Source organism: Oryzias latipes, chromosome 20 (assembly GCF_002234675.1).
Source record: "Oryzias latipes chromosome 20, ASM223467v1".
In the NCBI taxonomy this organism is placed as follows: domain Eukaryota; kingdom Metazoa; phylum Chordata; class Actinopteri; order Beloniformes; family Adrianichthyidae; genus Oryzias; species Oryzias latipes.
This window is the reverse complement of record NC_019878.2, coordinates 21585665-21607982: the sequence shown is the minus strand read 5'-3', so window position 1 is coordinate 21607982 and position 22318 is coordinate 21585665. Positions and strand designations below refer to the sequence as shown.

The following is a 22318-nucleotide window of genomic DNA, read 5'->3' as shown; positions in this document are numbered from 1 at the left end:
ATACAAGAGCTGTAGGTGTTGTGCACCAAGAAAAGGCATCTTTTTTTTAAACCCACATACTTTTACACTAACCTCTGTTTTATTGAGGGATTAGGAACGACTACAGAAATTCCAAGTCTTGAAATCATCTCAAAGACAAAGTCATACACCATCCTTTCCACGTCAACCCTCTCCTCATTGAATTACCCAGATCCCCCTTTTGTTTATGTCTCTGGAGCTGCTCAGTCAGCGCGGGCCTGTGCACAGACTGGACCTTTTTTCTCACTCCATCATCACTCCCTGTTACCCATGACTTAGCTCCCTTCCAATGAAGTTTGTTTAACCCAATTAAAAGTTTACTTTACCACAGTCCTGTCTAAATAGAGCCGGCTGCCTCTTTCACACCGGCACGCTTCTCCACTAGCAAGGCAAACTGCCTCTTGCGACTACAGGGAGTACAGTCACAAACAGCACAGAGCAAAGGAAAGTGGAGGACAACCTCTGTGCAGCAATCCATCTCCCCTGTTTCCTGTATAGACTCTTACTGTTTACTCCCAAGGCTAAATCGCTGCCTCTACCCTTAATAATCGGCAGATCTTTGTCCTTTAGTGCAGAAAAATGCCGGAGTGCTTCCGGATTTGACAGCAGAAGCAGTGATGTGATCAAATTGGTTACTTTCAAACTGATTGGTATAAAAGAAATACAGACAAAATCAAGAATCAAACCAGGAAGTACAGTTCAACAATGTCCAACAATGGATATGAGTGCTTAAAGACTCTGATCATCTTTAGAGCAATTTTAAAAGCATTCTCAGTGGTGTTTTAATCATGATTACTGTATCTCGCACACTATAAGCGGCACTTAAAAGCCTTAATTTTTTCCAGAAAACGACAGTCCACCTTATAATTAATCTATTGTGTCTAATATGTGGATTAATTCAGGTCATGTTTACTGATGTCCAAGCAATTTTGAGAGCTAGAAGGCGCTCTTTCTGAAAGTCAGTCTGTTTTTCTTTTACGAGTTCCAAACAAGTTTGAGTATTATTGTAAATACGGTAACGCAGCTAGCGTGTAGCAGGGTTGGATTGTGTTTTTTTTTTTATTTACATGTTACTGACAAGGTTGGGAGTTAGCATGACACTTGTTTTGGCAGTGTCAGACTACTTTTTTACATTTTGCAAAGAAGGTCGGGGGCTACAGGTGTTGTGAAGAATGCTACATGTTAACCACATCTTTAACGTGGCTAACATGTAGCGTGTAACATGGAGCATGTTATAAAAAAGTTCTAGGGATACTGTTAATACAGTTAATAAAGTCAGACATATTTACCTACTTATTTTTCATTTTTTTTGTCTTGCTTAACAGACCTTATAGTTTGGTGCACCTTTTTTTTAAAAAAATTAAACACTTGTAACGTTTCCCTCTCCCTACCACTGAGAGCTCCCTGTTTACACTCTCTCCCACTAGATTACAGCCCCATCACACCCCCCAACTTAACATTACGGATGCAACAAAAAAGATGAGCTACATTGGAGCAATCCTGATGTACAGTTCTGATCCAGATTCCAGCTCAGACAAGGAAAACAAAGACCTTCGTGGATCTATTTGTCTGCAAGTGGATGCGTCAGAATGGAGCGGAGCAGAGAGCTTGTGGCCCCGCCCAGCGTATTTTCTACCTCATCAATACCATCCTTTTTCCAACTGAGTTTTTTTCGTCTGCTCCTGACTCACAACAATTTTAATAAATAACTACTGTGTTAAAAATGCCAAAAACACAATTTTCGTCAGAGGGAGTCTTTAAAAAACACATTTTATAGATTTTTTTTTCAGTCTGACAGCTTCAGAAAGTTGAAACATTTAACCAACCTCAGTTCAACGTGTTACAGCTTCAGTGTTGGGTCTTTTTTCGCTTTTGATCATTTAAGAAATGGCACGGAAGCAATTGAGACCTGATAACAAATGGGTCTTAATGAAAGGGCAATTAGAAGCAAACTTTGACCAAGCTCATTAATTCTGCTTCAACGCAAACTCTGTGAGCTCAGGTCCAAAAGCCAGCCTCCGCTTCGTTAAAACAGGATGGTAATTGCCTTGTCCTTTATTTGACGCTTGAGTCCTTTCCAAAGAAAGGGAGGGAAAAAAAACTCTAACGCACATCAACCGCTGTGTCCTTTCTGGTTAGTCTCTGCTCATAATACAAGTGATCCCATAAATGGTGTTTGCTCGGCTTTGGAAGGCATGCCATGTGATTTCTGCAGAAAATTTAAGATGTCACTCGCAATCCTGATTTGAGTTTCAATAATAAAAACAATTTCTCTTCTTTGTTTTTTGTTGTCAAGTCAGCACTGTGAGTCTATTGTCTTGATGGCTTAGAGCTGGATTCCTCCTCTCTTCTGGTGAGGGTTCGCTGCCTCCGCTCTAACCAAGTGTCGCATGCAGCCAAGGACGAAACTCCCCTCCATAAAGGCTGCACTTCCCATCCATGCACAAAGAGCCCCTGACAGACTGTCAAAAGTGACTAAGTCAGAGCGAGAAAAGGCCTGCTCCAGAGGTTTGTGAACTGCTAACGTGGAACATATGAAGCCCGTGCAGAAGCAGAGCATGCCAGATTGCGTTATGCCATCTTTTTCCTCGCTCATGATCTCACAGCTTAGGCATGCTCGTCTGCAGAGAGGCTGACGAATCACGCCGCTACTTTATAGCACTTTACATCTAAAATACACTTCATGCATTTGCATTTCTAAACAACGTGGAGCTCGTCGCTCCGTGCTAAACGCGAAGAGTTTTCCAACTTCATTATACAAAACTAAGACGATCCGATGAGAGAAACTTCTGTTCAGTGCTTGTCCCAGATTTGTCTTCAGCTCTAAGCTTTATTCCTGCATTTATTTTTCCTTTCAATTAAATTACATTTGTTTAAGAAAGAAGGGAATGTGGTTATACTGCAAAACACACAGAATAAAAGCCATTCTGGCCAAAGATCAGAGAAATATGGGACATGGTCTGCAGCTATAGTTGTGTATGCATGGATAATAAAATTGGAACATTTATGCATCTGTGTGTATAAGCACAAATGCTGCCTACACCTTACTCTATGCTTTTGTATCTGCACCTTTTATAGAAAAGGAAACACAACTGGATACTGGAACCAGGTCAAATAGCCAGGTGGCATTTTAGACAAGCAGTTTATTTCCTTTATTTTTGTATAACATACATATATATATATATATATATATATATACATATATATATATATATATATATATATATATATATATATATATATATATATATATATATATATATATATATATATATATATATATATATATATATATATATATATACACACATACATATATATATATATATATATATACATATATATATATATACATATATACATATATATATATATACATATATACATATATATATGCATTTTTACATCAAATAAAATGTAAAATTACATGTTTTCACGGAGACTGCAAAGCCTTTTTCAACATCTATGTTTCAAATATCAATGTTTTTGATGGAAATTTTTTAAAAACTTCATCCTTTTTCATAATCAAGTTTAAAAACGAGCACAAACAGGTTCTTTGTGAGGATTGAGAGCTTCAGTTGAGTTTTTCTGTTGTTCTTTGTTTTTGCTCTGTTTGCTGTTGTCAGTCACACCTGGTTTGGGTCTCCAATTACCCACAGCTGTCTTGATTTGTGTTAATGATCCTCAGTGTATTTAGGTGTCTGGTTGTCAGCTCCTTTGCTTTGTCATGTTTTTGTTGCACCCTTGGTTTCAAGTTTATTTGACAAATGTTTTAGTTTCTGCTAAGGAGCCCAGTCTCCTGCATTTTGTGTCCTTTATTGCTGTTTGATGACAGTATTTTGATTGACAGATTTGGTGTACAATAGACTGGTCCGATAATTTACATCAATAGAATGGAGTGAATGACGATAAAGTTAAAAATGTTGTAGAAAAATAAATCCAGTGTTAAAATAACAAAAACCTGATTGTGATGGGTTTTTCTTTTTTGTGAATTATGCAAACTGAACACATTTCAGTCATATTTGACTGTTATAAATCTCTTTAACATAAACCTTTACCTAAAATTTGAGGTGTAATTTAAAAAGAAAAGAGCCAATGTTTGCCACAACCACAAACGACTCCAGTTGTGCAGAAATAACTCTGGTCAAATGTCAAATGTACATGGCAAGCTCCTGAATCTAAGCTGGAATGATCAAATTCAAACTATATTTCTTTAAAAAAAATAAACTTTTCATACAGCTGTAACACAAAGAGTTTTACAGGTTTAAAAAGACCAAAAATAAATTTTAAAATGCACAGTATGCCCTACAACCCTCCCGACCACAGGAGGAGCACCAGACAAACTGAGACACATGAATGTAGCAGTTCCTAAAGTGACCACTAGAGGCTGGTTTTAGAAGAGTGATTCCAAATGTTAAAAAAAAACATTGTGAATCCCTGCCGAAGCGTTAGAGGTAGCCAGGGCCCCCCGACACCGGCATGGCATAGCAGATAGAGCGATCCGCCCGCCGGGCAATCCAGCCAGGCGCCCAGACCAGGAAGGTACAGGAGCACAGAGAGTGCAGGCCCCAGCCCTGCCAGGAAGATAGCCCTTTGCCCCGCCAGGGGGTCCAGCCCGGGACCACAGCCCCAGTCTCTCCAGCCCAGGGGCTCTTTCGTAATGTTTAACGTCTGGCACGCAGGACTGTGAGGCGTTGCTATGAACTGTATGACAACATCGCGCCATTGATCCTCGGATCACTGTCAGGCTGGCAGGACGGGAGCATGAAGAGGCTCTTAACAGACTATCACTTCAAGTAGTTTGGAGGCGGTCTCCTCTATGGCGGCTAAAGTTTCCCCCTGTGATCAATCCCCTTCCCCAAGCCGCCTTTCCCCGTGTTTACTTACGGTGAGACCTCAAGCTGTTTGAACATGTAAATAACACTTTCCGAGACTGTTTAGCTAAGCTCAATGGGAGTTGCTGTTGACTTTTGGAGTGCTTTGCTTAATTACAGGTCCCAGATTGTTTCAGGTCTAATGGCCTAATTACCGCTGTATAAATTAGCCCTAATGTTCATGCTGTGCAGGGCATTTTCTACTGCATTGCAACGCAGAAAGATTAAAGCGAAGCTTTTATTCAGCAAAGATGCAGTGGCGAGGAAAGCGAGAGGGGAGGTTAAATAACAGGAACATTGTCATGGATTCGCCCGCTGCTCAGGCTGCCATTCATCAAACGAGGCAGGCTGGCAGGTCCCACTCCGTCCTTTTCCTCTGTAAATCAATAGATTTCTTTCCGTTTTATCCCTTTCTTGCTCAGTTGCGCTCACGCCCTTTTAACGCATACGGCCTCTCGATGGGTAAAAGTAATTAACATGGAGCAAAAGAAAAGCAGGGCACCAAAGGGGAGACGAGGAGCGGTGGAAAGAGGAAGGATAACAGGCTTTCGCTCTCAAATGTACATTCCAACGCTACTCGCTGTCACGAGTAATTTGTTTGTCAGGGCTTAGCAAGACAGTCGGTGCCCCGTCTTTGTGGTTGTGCAAGTCTATACATATTTGCTGTGGGAGTTGTTGTTCACTCAGGTTATCTCCGCATGCCACTGCTGACAATTTTACCAACATGTTCGTTCACCGCAGAACACAGGATTTCGCCCGAAACTTATGAATGTCTCTTCAAAATGTTAAAGCCCGTTCATTCGGGAACCGGTGAGATTTGCCTCTGCAGGACAAGCAGATGCTTCACGGCGTTGAAGCATCTGCAAAACATTTACAGAGTCAGTCTTAACAAATTGCACACCAGCTTAAGGATTTCTTGCTTAAGAGGGGGAGCGAAGCACGCACAAGGTACTTCCAGGGGGCCTCCAGCTCAATCCAACCCCAAGCTATGCTCTGTTTTTCTTCTCTTTCCTTGTACCAGATGGATCAGGGAGTGAAGGTTATTTCAGAGGGCCTCCACGGAGTGCCAATCTATCTCCAACGTTTGCAGAATTTCCCCCAGATTGGGGTGAACTGGGGAGCAGAACAAAGAGCTATGGGCTGACCCTCTCCCTTCCCTCTAGTAGCTTCACTGCCCCCCACTTTACTTAAACCAGATGAGGAAACCGGCAGCAGTATAGCGGTTCTTTACTCCCTCCTTGCTCCCATCTTTGTTTTGCATCTATCTACTTTTAAGCAAAATATCATCTCTCCAGAGATTAATTGTCAGGTTGATACACGCCATTACATTTCTTCATCTGCTCCATTTGCTCCAGGAAAACGCTGATCCAAGAGTTTCTTTCATGTCTTTCTTTACATATTCATCTAAAAACTAACAGCTAAAATAAAAAGTCCAATTTTTTTCCACCGATTTATCCTTTGAACATGTTTTCTCCAACATCTGAAGCAGGTGAAACTGCTGAGCAACACTCATCGGCTCTGCAAAAGCACACAGCCTGGACAGAAGGTCACAGGCCCGCGATTTTGTATACTAAATTGCATTTCAACTTCCCCTTTGGTTTCTTCGTCTTTATTATAAGAACTAATCTGTCACACCGAGCATTTCGTCATCTGTACGTTTTTTTGTTTTGATGCTGCATTACTGCTCAAAATTGTGCTTGAAGACGCTTAGCACTCTTATTTTGCGTGTGTCGCAGGAAAACCTAGCATAAAAACAAGAGTTTAAAAAAAGCAGCATGATGCTTTTTAAAGCTACCTTCACAACGCCCTTGGTAAACTGCGTTCAAGAAACTACTTCCAATGACAAGTCGATGTAAATGTGTTATTTAAAATCATTCTCCAGTGGCTACATAGGTTTATGACCGTTTTCGGGCTCGTTCAAAATGCGCTGCCATTGAGCGCTAGATGAAAGTTAAACCAGTTGAACTTTGTCCAATCAGAGACTCGGATTCAGTAGTTATGTAAGGGTAGCATCCCTTTTCTTTCACAGAGGTGTCAACTATTCAAATATTGGTCGTGGAGAAGAAATTAATAACAGTTTTGTTGTTTTTTTGCCTGGACGGAATTATACACAAAGTCTTTCATATATCAGAATAGAGGTGTGAAAGAAAAAGCCTGGAGCAAGATTCATGAGATTTGCGCCGCTTCAACAATTCGCCCCAAGACTAGGACTCTTCCAACTGGTGGCAGACATGCGCTAGTAAACAGTAGAAAAAAGAAGAGACGTAGCCCCTCCCTGCTTGTCCAATGTGAACACAACGGGCTAAAAGCGGGTTCAAGAACCCGTGTTTAGCGCATTATTGCACACAAGTCACATGGCTGGTGTGCCATAATGACTTGCACCGTACGGTTGATCCGTTACTTGGGTTGTCCGGACCCAGAGAGGGTCGTAAAGTGGAGTGGTTGCATCTTAAGGGGCTCTCAGGTGTGTCTTGCAGTCCCTAGAGGCTCGTACGACCACTTCAAGGGACGTCATGATAATGGAATACACAATTGTCGTACACGTGGTAAGTGTATCGTAATATTTTCGCAAGGCTAATGTAAATTGTATGCACTTTGATACATTGATGATGCTGTCATGGTGTGTTCTTATGCCACACTCTAATCACTAGTGAAGTGCAAGTACTGGCTTCTTGCTGACCGCGAACGAATGCTGTATGCGCAAGGTGTGCCGGTTGATACCCAAGTGCCTGTAGGATTCTAGTAGGAAGTCTACACAAACTACTCTGATTGTCTAATTTTCTCATTTCTAACTGACAGGAGTGTGCACTTATCATGTTGGGGGCTTATAGAAAGAGAAAATCGATACAACACGCCTGTGTCTCACTTACTTTAGTTACCCTTATGTGTTGTTTACGTTCACTACGACCTGACACCTGCAGCATGCCAATTTGAATACTTTGTTGAAAGCTGTGAAAGCCTGTAGCTACAGGGTGGGAAATAAATCCTTAAGAAACTGTCTTGCATTTGTAATTTTCGTTTTAATGCTTCAAAACCGCCAGTGAAGTCTTTTTGTGTGTTTTACCACTGCCTCTATGTCTTTCCCCCTCTATTTTTTCCGTTTGCCTTGTTCCAGCGAGTCTGCTCAGACCTCAGGGGAAAAGTGGCCATTATTTGGGCTAACGGAGGAAACCATGTATCACAGAGTAAAGACCAGTGTCACAGCAATCAAACAAATGACTGCCGGCCTCTGCTGGACCAGATGCAGGGCTGATGCCCTTTGGACCAATTAAGATCTTTTGAGAGCCTCGACATCTGGAACTCTCTGATGCTCCCCTTTTTCCTCCTTACATTGACGTACGGAGCAAATACCCTCTATTTTACCCTCTTTCTCACTCTTGCACGGTCCTCCTAATTCTTTCGGTTAATCCTGCTCTATCTGCCTCTCCCTGCCGCTCTCATTATTCAAAGCCTGATCTCTCCCCTTTCCCTCCTCACAGAATTCCAAAACAAGGACAAAGTTGTAATCCATTTACTGCACCCCTGTCAACAAATTCCTCCCAAATAATCCTAAAAGACTTACAACCAAGCCTAGGTACTATCAAGGGAGGAGGACGAGGCAAAAAGAGGCGCATAAAGGCACAGAAGGATGGGGAAGAGTGTGAGGAGTGTAGCAAAGCAGGCGGATGGAACTTGTGTTACAGCAATTTGAGCCTTTGTCACGCAGGTGGTGCCCAGGGGTTCCCTCCGTCTGGGCAAAGAGACAAACTGAAGCCCATGTAAACTTTAAAGAGGATTAACCCCGCCGCAGAGCTTTAATGAGACCTGAAAGTGTCGGGCACCGGAGAGCCCCGGCAGACTCAGCCGCAATCCCGTCGAATCCCAACGGCCCGGCCCGGCGCTGCTGCGGCCCTAGAGCTTCCAGCTGCCCTGCTTGCAGCGAGCCACATCAAAGCGGCACGTCAGGGAGAGTCCTCCAGATTGGGAGGGGGGGAACATGTGAGAACTGAGGATGCAGGAGTCAGACAGAAAAGCATGCCTGGATGGTGGAATCCCTTATCTCCTCCTGAGAGGATGCTGCTCTGTGGTGCGAGATTGTCTGGAGCTGCCACCTGTCCCAGGCATCTTTGAAGGCAACACTAAAGCCTGTGATGGGCCTGACCTCCTTGAGTTACCATTCTTTTATGTCTTTATTCATTTTCTGCTTTGTTACGCCTCCCCTTCGTCTCTTTTGCTCTTCTAAGGCTCACCCCTCAGTCTGTGTAACACCCACAGCCACGGACCCAGTTCTCCTCCCTCCAGAGATATCTCCCTTTTTCGTCAGGCTGCTTGAAACATTTTAATTAGACTGTGTTCATCAGCCTCCTCTCTGTGTAGAACAATACGCACTTGTGACCCTCCCCTGACAAGAGCCAGATATAGGTTGTTGGCTGTAGACATGAGGTGTTTATCTTTACCACGATGTACAGTATGTGAGGGAAACGCTAATGCAGGAGGAGGGACGAGAAGGTTAAGATTCAAAGAAACAAACATGTAGCAAGGCATGGTGATTACCCTGCTACAGGGTGAGTAAAAGAAGGCAGAAAGAGCTGTAGATGTGGAGGTTTTACACCCCAATGGCGACGCAGAAGCTCCTACGAGCCTTCCTGTTTTGGTGCTTCATGTTCCTGCTGCCAGCAGGGTTTACTGCGGTTCTCCTTTTTGGAAGGACAAGACGCAACAAATCTTTGTCTCAAGCCTTTTCGCAACAACAAAGTGCCATTGTTCCGACTTGCTTCTGCGACTCGACTGATTAACCAATCACATTTGCAAAGAAGTTAAAGGCAGTGACAGATGTGGCCGCGTCGATAGTAAGAAACGCTGAGTATTCCTTCTGAGCGTCTTCAGATCTCCCCAAATTCTTCTTAATTCTTCTAAGCCCCTTCACATTTAATCTTGTCATTGTTAATGAGGACTGCCATTATGTCCAGATATTCAGTTCACACTGGTAAGCCTTGTGGTAATAGCAGCACATGACTTTAAGATGGTATGAAAGTGCATTCTTGAGGCACTTCAAACTCTGCTTAACCCTCTTAAATCATCGAGCACTACAAAGAGGGCACAAGCATGTGAGAATATTTTCTATCTTACAGCATGAGATGCCTCTAATAAGCTGAATAAAAGGGGATCATCTGATTATCCCTGGTGCGCTGGACCAAGGGGGCCGCAGCAGAGCGCCGGCCCGTGTCGTTCTTTCTTGATGAAAGGAGGTGGATGGAGGAGATCCCTCTCCATTGCCTGCAGTGTGCCCCAGGCTCCTCCATGCCGACGCACCGCTGGGGGACTCCGCCGAGCCACCGCGCTCAAAAAGCCAATATTGAAACAATCACAAAGACAACACTTACCCTTGAAAGCGGCACGCGTCCTCTCACCCCGGGCTTTGCTCTCAACTCCCCACTTTCAGGGGAGGGGGTGTTTTGAACCTGCTTTCCAGACAGTTGTCACATTTACACCAACAAGAGACCATCAAGTTTGTTCTTTGAATTCCAATTCAGCAACCCCCCCACACCACCACCGCCACCAAAAACCTCTGTCACTTCTCCTCCACTAACCAAAGAGTGCAGAATCTACCATTAAACTGCAGAAATAAAACATTTCACAAAGTATTTGTGTCCCGGTTCTACTCTTAATATTTTACTACCTCTGATTTAAGACAAAACCAACTTTCTACTGACTTTTTAGGAAGATGTAATAACAATAAATCTTGAATTTCTTGCTGAGTCGTTTGATTGTAACAAACGTTTTATTGTAATCTCTAATGAAAGAAGCTGTTTTTTTACTTTACATAATGTTTTAAAGCTTTATTTTTATGGCGAGCGTTGCTCGATTAATAAAAACTAGAAAGTTTTATTTGACTCCTAAAATGTGCAATTCTATGATTACGGCAGAAAAAAGGGAAAGTTGGACTGCTGTAGGGCTTAAAAAACGATATATATTTAGGCAAAAGGTGTATAGTGTCTTTTGTTTTTAAAGAAACATTTATTTTAATATTTCCAATTTAACGGTTAGCTTTTTTTTAGCCTATTTTTCCCTTTTTGAATGGTTGGTTGTAACTCCTTGTTTCTAGATTTTAATATCTCTAAATTTTTATTTTTTTTTTGCTACATGGACAGATTATTTTACTACTTTTAGTCTTTTCTTTTTTTAAGATGAACGTTCTTATCCTGTTTTTTAGGTTTGTTCAGCCAACTTTGACGGCTGCTTACTTTTCGGTGTGGCGCCTGAGATCATTCAAGGTCAGGAGGGCTTTAGTGTTAAAGCTTCAGCTGCTAAGATATGGGTTAGAGCTGTAACGGGGCTAAATGTGTACAGCCATGGCAAGTAACCCTCTAAACTTATTAGGAACAACTGTATGTCTTTTCCATTCTTCCCTTTTACTCCTCTTTGGTGTTCCAGTGTGGCTTTTAATCGCTATTGTCGGGAAAAAGCTTGGCAGGAAAAGATGCTTGGCGTGGAGATGCCAGAAAGTGGGCTCACCGTTACTGCAGGACCACTGACCACCGCACAATGCAAACACATGTCAGCACTGTGCCTCCCATTCACTCTTTTAAACAATTAAGGCGTTTTAAAAAAAAAGCCTTCTTCCTCATTAATCCTCAGCTCAATCCTTCCTTCTCATCCTCCAGCAAAGCCCCGTGTCTTAGAGTTTTGGTAAGGAGGATATGGACTCTTATCCAGTGTTTGCCCAAGAAAAGAAGCTAAGACGCTGGCATCGCCACGATTAGCAAGTCCTAACAATGGGGGTAATGTTTCTGTGGTGCCTCTTCTTTTCCGCGCTGAAGTGGGTGTAAAAAGCAGAGTAAACACAGTCTGAGGCCAAGGACGTAAGAGAAGAGGGAGATCACAAGTCTGGGAGAATAGCAGAGATTTACCCCGAGGATAAACACCCCCCCCCCCTTAGGGCCATTCTCATTTCTCAACTCCCACATCTATCCGGGATTCGAGCTAACGACCCGCGGGCCAGGTGTGGGGAGGCTGCAGGTGCCGTTGCATTTAGGCACATTAAACACTGACACCCAACGGTGCGAGGAGTAATCTGATTTACCTGGTTGTCTGCCGCGTGGCACGCCATTCTGTGCAAGCGCAGCACAAAGGCTTACTGCCCCCTCTCCATCACACACACGCACCTGGAATGAATTTAGATGGCGACAAAGGCCTCATAGAGAGCGGATAGCGGAGTCAAAGCTGTGTGTGTGTGTTTGTGTGTGTGCTCAATTGTGTACAGAACCAGAAATGACAACAGCAGCCACTGGCTTCTTCCACCTTGTGGTGCAGGGGTGGTGACAGATGCTACAGGCTTCTGGTTCAAAGCTGCTGAAGGACGCGGGGGGCTCAGGTTTAAGGGGACCCCCTTTCGTTCCGCTGACCCTTAGACGGCCAAAGCTCATGGGGGAATGAGCTCTGGTACTGGGTTCAATCAGACAGAATGGACACGTCGTCTTCGGGGACACCCCACATCCTCAACACCTGAGGCCAGAAGGAGGTGTTTTACGCTGCAGTGCTTTCATCATAGAAAGTCTCTCAGAGTGCCGGACGGATCACACAGACCACAGAGGAACATCTATAACCAAATTACATATTGGCAAGTTTTATTTTGTACAAATCAAAAAGTTTTTTGATTTAATTGGCCTCAAGGGTAATTGTTTTGGGTCCCCCAGACATTTTATGGCGAGAAAATGTTTGGATGTCACAATTTTTTTCCCTGAAACCTTAAAGAGTCCATTTAAGTCAATAGCTATTTGCGATAATAAAGTCGTATCATGGAAATATGACAATTTCGAAAAAATGTTTTTTCGCTTGGAGGGGGAGGTTTTTGAGGCGAATCGAAACTGTGTTATTTCACAAAAGTGCAATGAAAACCCTTTTTTCCCCAATTTAATAAGTCACATGACCAACAACCGGATGGCAATGCACTTCCTGGTAGGAACTGGCGGCCTCGGGCAATGCACAACGGGCGCCACAGGAAGTCCCACAGCGTCACACCGCTCATCAAAAGTTGAGCGTGTCATGGGGAAGTGTTGGATCCACAGCTCCTTATGGAAAATCACCAACCACCATGTCCCAAAATGGCTTCATCTGTGGCCGCTCCCACGTGGAAGGAGCTCGCCGCTCCTTGACCCAAACAAGACGCCGACGTCTCCTTTGATAAATGATGATGAGCGCTAGTGCCGTGGCAGAAATGTGAATGTATCTGCTGTCAATCATTATTTACATCCATCGCCATGTTTTTCAATGACTTATCGCATGAGTTGATTTGTGTTTATTTGCATGATTATGACTTGATCGAAACGGTGTACGAAAATTGCAAAATCGTGTTGTTGTTTTTTTTTCGACATTTCTAGAATTTCAATAGTTTTGCGCACGTGTGTGATGGAAACGCAGCTATTCCTAATTAAGTTTTGATAGATCATTTTTTGGTCTTTTTTTCAAAGTGTGGCCAGTTAGACTTCTATTCTTCCACCATCTTTGCGTCAATCTTCCAAGCTAGAGCTGGAGGACTGCAGGAAAAACCCACCAAATGACTTTCAAAATAAAAGTTTTCTAAAAGCCTGACTGTGCAGTAAAAGTCGCACTACAGTCTTTGGCGGAGGTTGCAGCATAGATGACGATAGGGTAATTCTTAAAGTGGAGGAATTGAAAATACTTTACAACATTTATTTTAAAAAGAGAAGTCACAAGGAAGAACTTTGGGTAGAAACAAAGCAGAGGACGCACCAACGCACCTGTCTGAATGCAGCTTTCATCTGACGCTTTCAAATAAAAGTGCGTTAAACAACCTGCTGCTATAATGACAAGAATCTATGAAAGTCTTCAGCAGAGTTTATATTTTATCTATTATTGCAAGCTGGAGATTTCCAAATGGTTGTGGAGACCACTTTTCAGAAATAATGACAACTAAATCACTGATTGTGAGAGAATATTAGCAGTTTCCAGGATTCAACAGGCGCTCCAAATCTGATCATAATGGATGAATTTACTACTATTTCTAGAGTTTTCATCTCTTTTTTACAGGAGAAATTGGATATTTAAAGGTGTCAAAATGAAACTGTTAAGATCCAAATCAAGAGCATTCATGGAAGGCCAATGGAAGCCGTTCTCAGAACGCCTATAAAGAAATAGTCAAAAAAGCCCTTTAGAGTCTAAAATCCAAGTATGAGATTACATTATTCAAAGTCTCTTTTCCCGTTGGCTTTTGGAAAATTGGAAATGAAAAAACATAAAGTTCACCAAATCATTTCCAAACAAACATTTTAGTAAATGAAGAAAGTTAAGCGGTCCTTCGTTTGTCGCAGAAGTTGCAAAAAAATAATCTGCAATAGATGAGACACCCAAAGTATTAATTTTTATTTTTCTTCGATTATTCTAGATGTTTTAAGGCTGTAAAACTCCTCACTACACCCTTTAAAAACATTTTATACACTTTTCTCTCTTGTTCAGACCCTAAAAGTTCAAATTTTAGTAGTCAGGATGCAAAACACCATTAAAAAAAAAAGGGTAAAAGGTTAACCGTGTAATAGCAAGGGACCACACTATTGGACCAATTCAGTGGCCTTGTGGCGGAGTGTGTGCCCTGAGACTGGAAGGTCATGAATTCAAAGCCATGGCCGAGTTATACCAAAGACTCTAAAAATGGGGCCCAGGGGTTGGATTTAGGGGTTAAACCCTCTGGTTCAGGATGAACCAGATGCAGATAACAACTTTCATACAACCAGGTGTGTGACAACTAAAGGGACTTGAACTTTAAACAAAGCATTTTGGTTTCTCCAGAATTTCTCAGATTCTTTTAATCAAAAAGGTTGAGTGCCAAACCCCAAAAAATCCAAAAAACTGATAACCATATTTTTCTGAATGAACAAACTACGTGTTGTAGATCTACAGCAGAAGTACGACTGCGTTGTGTGATTGCTGTTTCCAGCGTCCTGCGTCTCACACATGAAAAGGCCCCTCGGAGCCGACAGGCCTTTTGACTTTTCCTGCTGTTTCTGAACTCTCCATTTCAGGCTGTGACTTTTCCGCATGACCCCCAAGCCTCCCGGTGACCCCTGCCCCCCCTTCGCCACTGTTCCTGCCCCTCGGCTCCAGCGGTCTGGAACCGCCGGCCCTCCTTCACACACCCACTCGCACACACTGAAATGAAAAGTGGCAGTGTTGCTGAGCTGGGTCGGGATGTAATGGGCAGTAATGTTCTGGCCTCCGGGTTCCTGTCCACAGCAGCGTAGCCTGGTTTTAAGTAACCTTTTCCTTAAAGAGGCACCTTGGTTACTTTCAGGCACCGGGGAGAGCTGGGTAATGAAGTGGCTGAATAAATGGAGTTACGACACGAGGCCGGGCTCCACTGGAGTTTTCATTAGCGCCACTGCACTAAAACTCTCCTGTCCGACTCTGTCTGCCGCAATTCGGTGGCAATATAACCAAACTAAACAAGCCATCACATCAAATCCTTGTCTGGACACAAAGTCCGGGGTGGGGTGCCACCAAATTAACCTCCAATCAACCCCGATTTCTTTCACACCTTCCCTCTTTTTTTTTAAACTACTACTGTTTATCTCAGTTTGATTTCAAATGATTTTAAGTATCTCAACCACGCCACGGCTCTTTCCTCACCTCATTCTCCAGGGCTTTATCCCTGTTAGTCTCCTTCCCTTTCTCTCACACTGTCTCCAGGTCCCAGGGTGAGAGAGAGGGAGGCAGAGTAGGGGGCGGTGAGGTTTGACTTGGCGCTGCTTTTGGGGCTTTGAAGTGTGTGTTGATGAGAGAAAGTGGAGTGCTGCGTTCAGACAGGCCCCTAATGAGGGAATTAAGAAGCTGCGCTGGCCGTTCCCCATACTAAACTTCCCAGGCACAACACAAGACAGGCGAGTGTGCAGCGTTCTCAAGAGTGCGCACAGGCAAGTCTTAGAGAAGGGCTAATCTGTCAGACTTGATCAAGCCTCTGAAAACGCGCTTCTCACCTACAGTACAAGAAGCAAAGCTGGCCTCAGCATTTGGGCTGTTGCAAGCGTGTCCTTGAGCTTTCCAACTTCCCAACCCCTTTGAAACTTACGATAGTGCGAGTCTAAGTAGCCATTTCGGGGGTCCATGGCAAACAGCGGGCCTCTGTACAGCTGGGCATGGTCCGCCAGATGGGGCAGGGAGCTAGGGAGCTCCTTCTTGAGGAGGGACGGCCGCTCCTCCGTGGACGTGGAGGGTTCCTCGTTTACGCTCCTGTCGGTGGCGCCGGGCGTTTGGGAGCTGATGGCATTGCGCCTCTCACGGTGGTACGGTGCGCCTGAACTCTCCTCCTCTGCTGGGATACAAAAAAAAAGAGAGCATTTCACATCAAAGCTGCATCTATTTAAGAACGTATTGCTGAAAACCTTGGAGGAAATTGTATCACGCAGAGAAATAAGTTGAAGGAAGGAGCAGGAGTTCAGCTTTGCATGCTATGGGAACTATAAAAAAAAAAAGAACTACACAGGATTGCCTTTCTCTACACCAGATGTGGGAGTTCAGAGGCAAAGTGTGTTTAAGCAAATGGACACCATAAATAAAAAAAATCCCAACTTCTTAAATCCACACAGCTGAGGGAAGGCATGCTTTCAGATTCAGCTCTGTCCAGTCTTTTTAGAAATGGATTCCCATGGAAGAGGCAGGCTTTCAGCTCACATTCCAAGCTGCCCCCTTAACAAGCGTCACCCTCCTTCATTCTTCCTCGGCCCCCTCATCCCACTCCCCCAGTTCTCAAACTAAATCTTTTTCCCTGTCTCCCTCTCCTCCAAGGGGGGGAGGAGTGGGCCCTCTGGAGAGGGCTTCTTGGCGTGTTGTGTGTAAGGGGGATGAAGGTGGAGTCGGGTTCAAGGGCTGAGCTCCACAAGAAAGGAGCAACCTTTGACCCTTCGCATAGCCTCTGAACTGACATATATAGGGGTCAGGCAGCCTCATGACCCGGTATTAGTCTTTTCTGTAGTTTGATAGCATTGCGACTGACTGAGAGAGTGGCACAGCATGTCTGGTATTTCCTTCATATTCATATTCAAAGGATAACTAAGAGGAGGTCATCCTCTGCAGGCCATCTGTTTCCTGTTTCGTGTGACTTACCAAACTGCTAAGTTTATGTAAACTCTTTTAAAACCCAGTTGGTTTAAAAAAAAAAAAAAAGAGAATCACAAAAAAAAATGTTTCCCCGACTAAACCTTAAACCAAACAACGCAAAAAATTTACTAAAGCAAAAGCACAAAACAAACGCTGATTCTGGCCCAAGTTTGTATTTTGTTCTATGGTAACTATTTCTGTTATGAAGTTGTCCAAATCCAAAATTTGAACATAATGTTTATTTTCTATAAAGTCCCACTTCAATCATCTTTTGATCTATTTTCAAAGTGATGATGCCGCTTTGAGCCAAATTCAGAAAACCTGCGTCGTTTTCTAGGACATAGTTCCTGCAGAGCAACAGGAGTTTATTAGAATTTCACCTGAGTTGTGGGTGGGGCTGTTGTCGTGGAGCAACCCCGCCCCCCTTCCCCTACCTGTTGATGAGAGCTCAGAGCGTGTTTTCTACGTCAAAAATACGATATTTTTCTTACTGCATTTTTTCATCTGCTCCCGATTCCCAATGATTTAAATATAAAATACACAGAAATGCAGATTTAAGCCTAAATTATTTTATATTTGTCCTCCATCATGAGAAAAATGCCAAAAGAACATGTGAAAAATATCCATTTTAATCACCATTTTCATTGGAGCGGTTAACCACTGTTAAATAAAAAAGTAGTTTATGGTTTGGGTACAAAATAGATGCCAAAGAAAGCAGCACGCTAAGGATTCTAGTTTTGTGTCGTCCAGTAAATCTACGACACAAGCAAACCAGGTAATCCGTTAATGACCAGTTTTTTAGAGCAAATGTCACAAAAAAAACTACATCTGTTGATAAAAAGTACCTACAGGAAACATAAGCAAATGTGTTGAATGATGTTTTTGTTTCACTTTAGTGTCACAACTGACTGCAAAGAATATGAACAAAATTTGGGGCACTGATTTCTATAGGTAATCTGAAGACTTTTAACCCTTTCATGGCTGAATTTTTCTCCAATTCAAGAAAAGATATAAAGTTCTTCTGTGTTTTTTCCTTCAAGGTGATGCTTTACTGAGTGTCCGAGTTAAATGCTCCGCTGCAACTGAACATACAGCGTAGAAGAGTCAAATATGACGGCAACTTTGTCATTTACTTCATGACCCATTCATGTGCAAATTCAAGGTCAAGAAAACCTTTAAGAAATCAGAGCAGATCATATAAATAATAAAAACTAGAATAAAAACTCCAGCCACAAAGACAAAGTAGGTGTTTTGAACCAACTTGGAATGGGGTTCATTGTTATTCCGTCACCATGATTGGCCTTTCAAAATGAAATCTCAGTTCTTGTTCACGTATTTTGTTAAGTTTCTCCTAAAAGTTCAAATGATGTATAATTTGTTTTCTTCTTTATGCATTATTTGGCTGCTGCGACTTATACTCCAGTGCGACATATAGTCTAAATAATATGGCAGTTACTGTCAAAGCAGATGTTATTTTGTTGCCACCGACATCATAAAGTTAATTTATCTCGAATGATTTACCGCTGCACACAGCGATTCAATGATTAAATAAATGATGTAGGACAAAAGTAAACGTCTCACTTATAGAAGAAATGATGAACTAATGAAATCAAATCACCTTCAACTCGTTAGAAAAGTACAACTACAAGGATCCATGTTGCTTAATTCTAGGCATACAAAGTTAGAATTAAAACACAAAATTACTGGTTTATTCTAATCTGAATACTTTGTTGTAAAACACACACATACCCCATATGCTATATTGTAGAAGTGTATATATACATATATAAATGTTAAGATACAGTTTCTTTTTGATTTTTTTTATTACATCTATCTTATATCTGTTTAGGAATGTAAAGTATTTATATATAATAACTTGTGAAAGATCCCTCGTTTTTGTTATTTTGTGGGGAAGAAGATTAAATAAAAGTTGAAAAATGCGCCTTTTCTTGATACATAAATACATCATAAGGACCTTTTGTTGCCTTAGTTACATTTCTTCCACTGAGGCCTCCACCTTACCTCCAGCATTAAGGGCCTGATCCTCATGTTCAGCCGAGGACAATAATGTAAATATGACTCCACCGCCATGCTGGCCGTCAGTGCGCCTAAATGCTCTTTTTTGCATTTATGTCCCTGGCTGAAAACCTGGCAAACCGCCGCTAAGCTGGCGCCAGAGGTTCAGCAGCATTAGCAGGCTGGCAGTGCGAGCGCCTCCCCCCCACTCCTGCGACCCACCAGCATCCGACGGCCAATTACAAACAGAGCAGAGGGCCAGATTAAAGACCACTACCTTAAGCACAGAAGAGCGCCACCATAGCGCGTCGCCCCTTTTCAGAAGGATCAGAAATGAGGAGATTGAAGGAAGGAGCAGCTTGAGGGTCCCACTTTGATACCCCTCATTCTCCCACATCCATTACCTGCGTCCGGGGCCAGAAGTGCCGTGGCAAAAAAGACTCAAGGATTCCTAATGCGGAACTGACAGCGAGACGCAAGTCGTTCTCATCCGCAGGAAATGACACTCTCCGTTATGATATAAGTATTTAATCCTATACTGCACAGCCAGTGATCTTATTAAGGGAATAATGCAACTTATACGGGTAAAGCTGGATTAATAGGCCTGCACTTGCAAAGCTCAATATTAACATAAAGGGATTTCAGAATTGGGTTCATCGTCTGACATGGATTGAGGAAGTCATGACTGTAAACTATGCAGAGAGCAAGCTCTGCCATGGAGCTGCACAGAGAAGCCTCCTGCTGTGTACTGTCAGCTGTTACACATCCACAAAATGTAGCACTACAGCTAAGAAAGTAAACTGGGTACATATTTATGAGATTTCTTTTTTGTTCTTACACATACAGTTAATGTTTTATAAACTGTTTCATCACAGGGGATTTGAGGAAGTTAGTTTACAAAGAGAGAGTTTGTGCTTTAAAGAAGCATAACTTTGCTCTGGTGGCGTGGAACTTTCTGGCCCTTTCATACCTTTTTCTTGTGACCTCCTGCTGTTGCGTAGACCAAGACGATGTCCGAATTCCCTGCCTACTCCCTAACTACTAAAAAACTGTGTGGGACTATGTAATCCCTGGAGTTTAAAAGCAATTCAGACCCAAAGATCACCCTTTTTTTATTTTAAACGCCAAACATAAATACACTGTGCTCTGAAGAAGAAGAAAACTTGGATGGTTTATAAAAAAGTCCCACTCGATCATCTTTAGATCTATTTTCAACGCATTCTCAATGGGATTTTAATCATGATTAAGTTGTTTTTAGCCAAAATCATGTTTTTTTCTAGAGGTTTCTGTAGAACAGCAGTAGTTCTTCAGCGGGACTGTTGGTGCCTTCTCTAACTACCCATGATCCTTTTGTTTACACTCCCTCCCGTTAGCTTACAGCCCCTAACAACCCCTACCCTAAAGTTAATGCTTATGGATCTATGTGTCTGCAGGTGGATGCATGGGAATGAAGCAGAGCAGGGAGCTCGTATTCCGCTGACGGTAGCAGCTGCGTCACCGCTAAAGGCTTTTTTTTTCTCAGTCTGCTCCTGATTCACAACAATTTGAATTAAGAAATCCTCAGAAATACAGTTTTGATCTAAATTTTCTTAAAATTCGTCCTCCATCATGAGAAAAATGCCACTAAACACCAAAAACACATTTTCATTGATTCCTTAAATACACTTTTTTCACGTGAAAACTCATTAAAGCACAATGCATTGTGGTCTATAGTCACCAATCTAGTGAGCATGGATACACACTGCTTTTTTGCAGACTTGTAGCGCTACAAAATGGTGAACGCACAATATATTGCACTCAGCAGTAAGTAGTGAAGGAACTCGGACACAACTCATGTCTTTCTTCCACTGACATATACAGAGATGGACGAGGCGCCGGTGACATCACCCATAGAGAACTCCGTTCCTCATGTTCCAGCAAAAGGAAGTCAATGGAGTCGCCATGTTTCCGAAGTATGGACTTCGCTATTTTGGAACCAGATGACATTAGCGAGCAGCGATGGGTCCGTGTCGGTCTTACCGGTAGTCAAAATTTCGATGGCAACCACTCTCGTTAATCAGGAGTGCCCTTGTTGAAAAGACGCCACACCCTTTCCACGGAAAGCTGACTCGGGGGAATCTGTCGTTTGAGGAAAGCGGGCACAACATGATTTTACTGAGGCATGTTAAAAAGAGGTACCAAAAGCAAGAACGGTTCTTCTGACCATGGAATGACTGAGTTACAGCTGTTTATTTCTCTATAGAAGTCTATGGGATTCTGGCTTCTTGGAGCCAGCGGGTACTTCCTGTTTGGACCGCTGGGGGGGAGGGGACGATGTGTCCAGACAGTCTATGCTTTCTTCTAAGTGAGGTCAATCGACAAATGGTTCAATCACAATGACACAACCCCCCCTCGAGTACCTCCCCAGAGAAAGGGGCTTCATCGTTCTACCATAAACCAACTATGGGGCTTCATTCCTTCAGCTCGTGGGACTGGAAATGGTTAATCAAACCCCCCTCCAGAACAAGGGTCAATTGACTTCTTGGTGGAGCAAAGCTGCTCTCCAGAAGTTTTCTCTTTTGGCTGCTGGTGGAAACTTTCTGCGTCAGGATAACATGGAAGCATCTGTCAAAAAAAAAAAAAAAAAATGAAGCGAGGTAAACACATGAAACTTTGAAAAGTTCAACCCAACAACACTTTTCCTGACATCTAACCGTCTACCCAACAGACCTTCTCCCTTCTGCCCTTCCTCATCTTTCATTCTTCATCTATTTCCCACTCTTTTCCCATGGTTTCTGCATCCAGGCCTCTGCCAGTCTACAGGTCTACTCAGCCCACAACACAAAAGCAGCAAGCAGAGGTCCTCTGTGGACCTGAGGAAAGCAAAAAAAAAAAAAAGAACTATCCCGCTCTCTCTATGGTGATTGAATTTCTTAACATCTTTTCAAAAAGCGCTTAAATGCCTGGAGGCAAGAGGAAGAAACAAGCTAATGGTGGATGGGGAGCACTGAACAAATTTCAGAGCCCTTTCCTGCTCGCGTTTGAGGTTGAAAGCGAGCTCCTGCCTTTCAAGTTTCAAAGTCCTCCTTCCTCCCGCAGTGTCACTGAAGGATTTGAAAAGAAGGTAATTGTGCTCACTGCCGTCCTGATCAGAGCACACGCCCCAGCTCTAGTATTTCAGGAGCTTTCTCTGCCACTATAATGGTACCTAGTGCTCCATTCCGGCATTCTTCCTCTTCTTTTCGACCTCTCTACAAACACACTCTCTGCAGCTCTTCACTCACTTGCTTTCTATCCATCGTTCAACCCCGACAAGCCACTTATTAAATCCTAAAATCCAG

The 22318-nt window shown here is 42.9% G+C and overlaps 1 protein-coding gene across 3 annotated transcripts in view; it reads right to left on the bottom strand.

The window, feature by feature from the left end:
• gli3 (GLI family zinc finger 3) overlaps positions 1 to 22318 on the bottom strand; it is a 108435-nt gene that overhangs the window by 49273 nt on the left and 36844 nt on the right. For 2 of the 3 annotated variants that reach the window (XM_023950287.1, XM_023950289.1), the window contains exon 3: positions 15955 to 16197. In XM_023950287.1, coding sequence (XP_023806055.1) covers positions 15955 to 16197 — 243 coding nt within the window. The remainder of the gene's footprint in view (positions 1 to 15954; positions 16198 to 22318) is intronic. The other variant, XM_023950288.1, reaches the window with a different exon arrangement.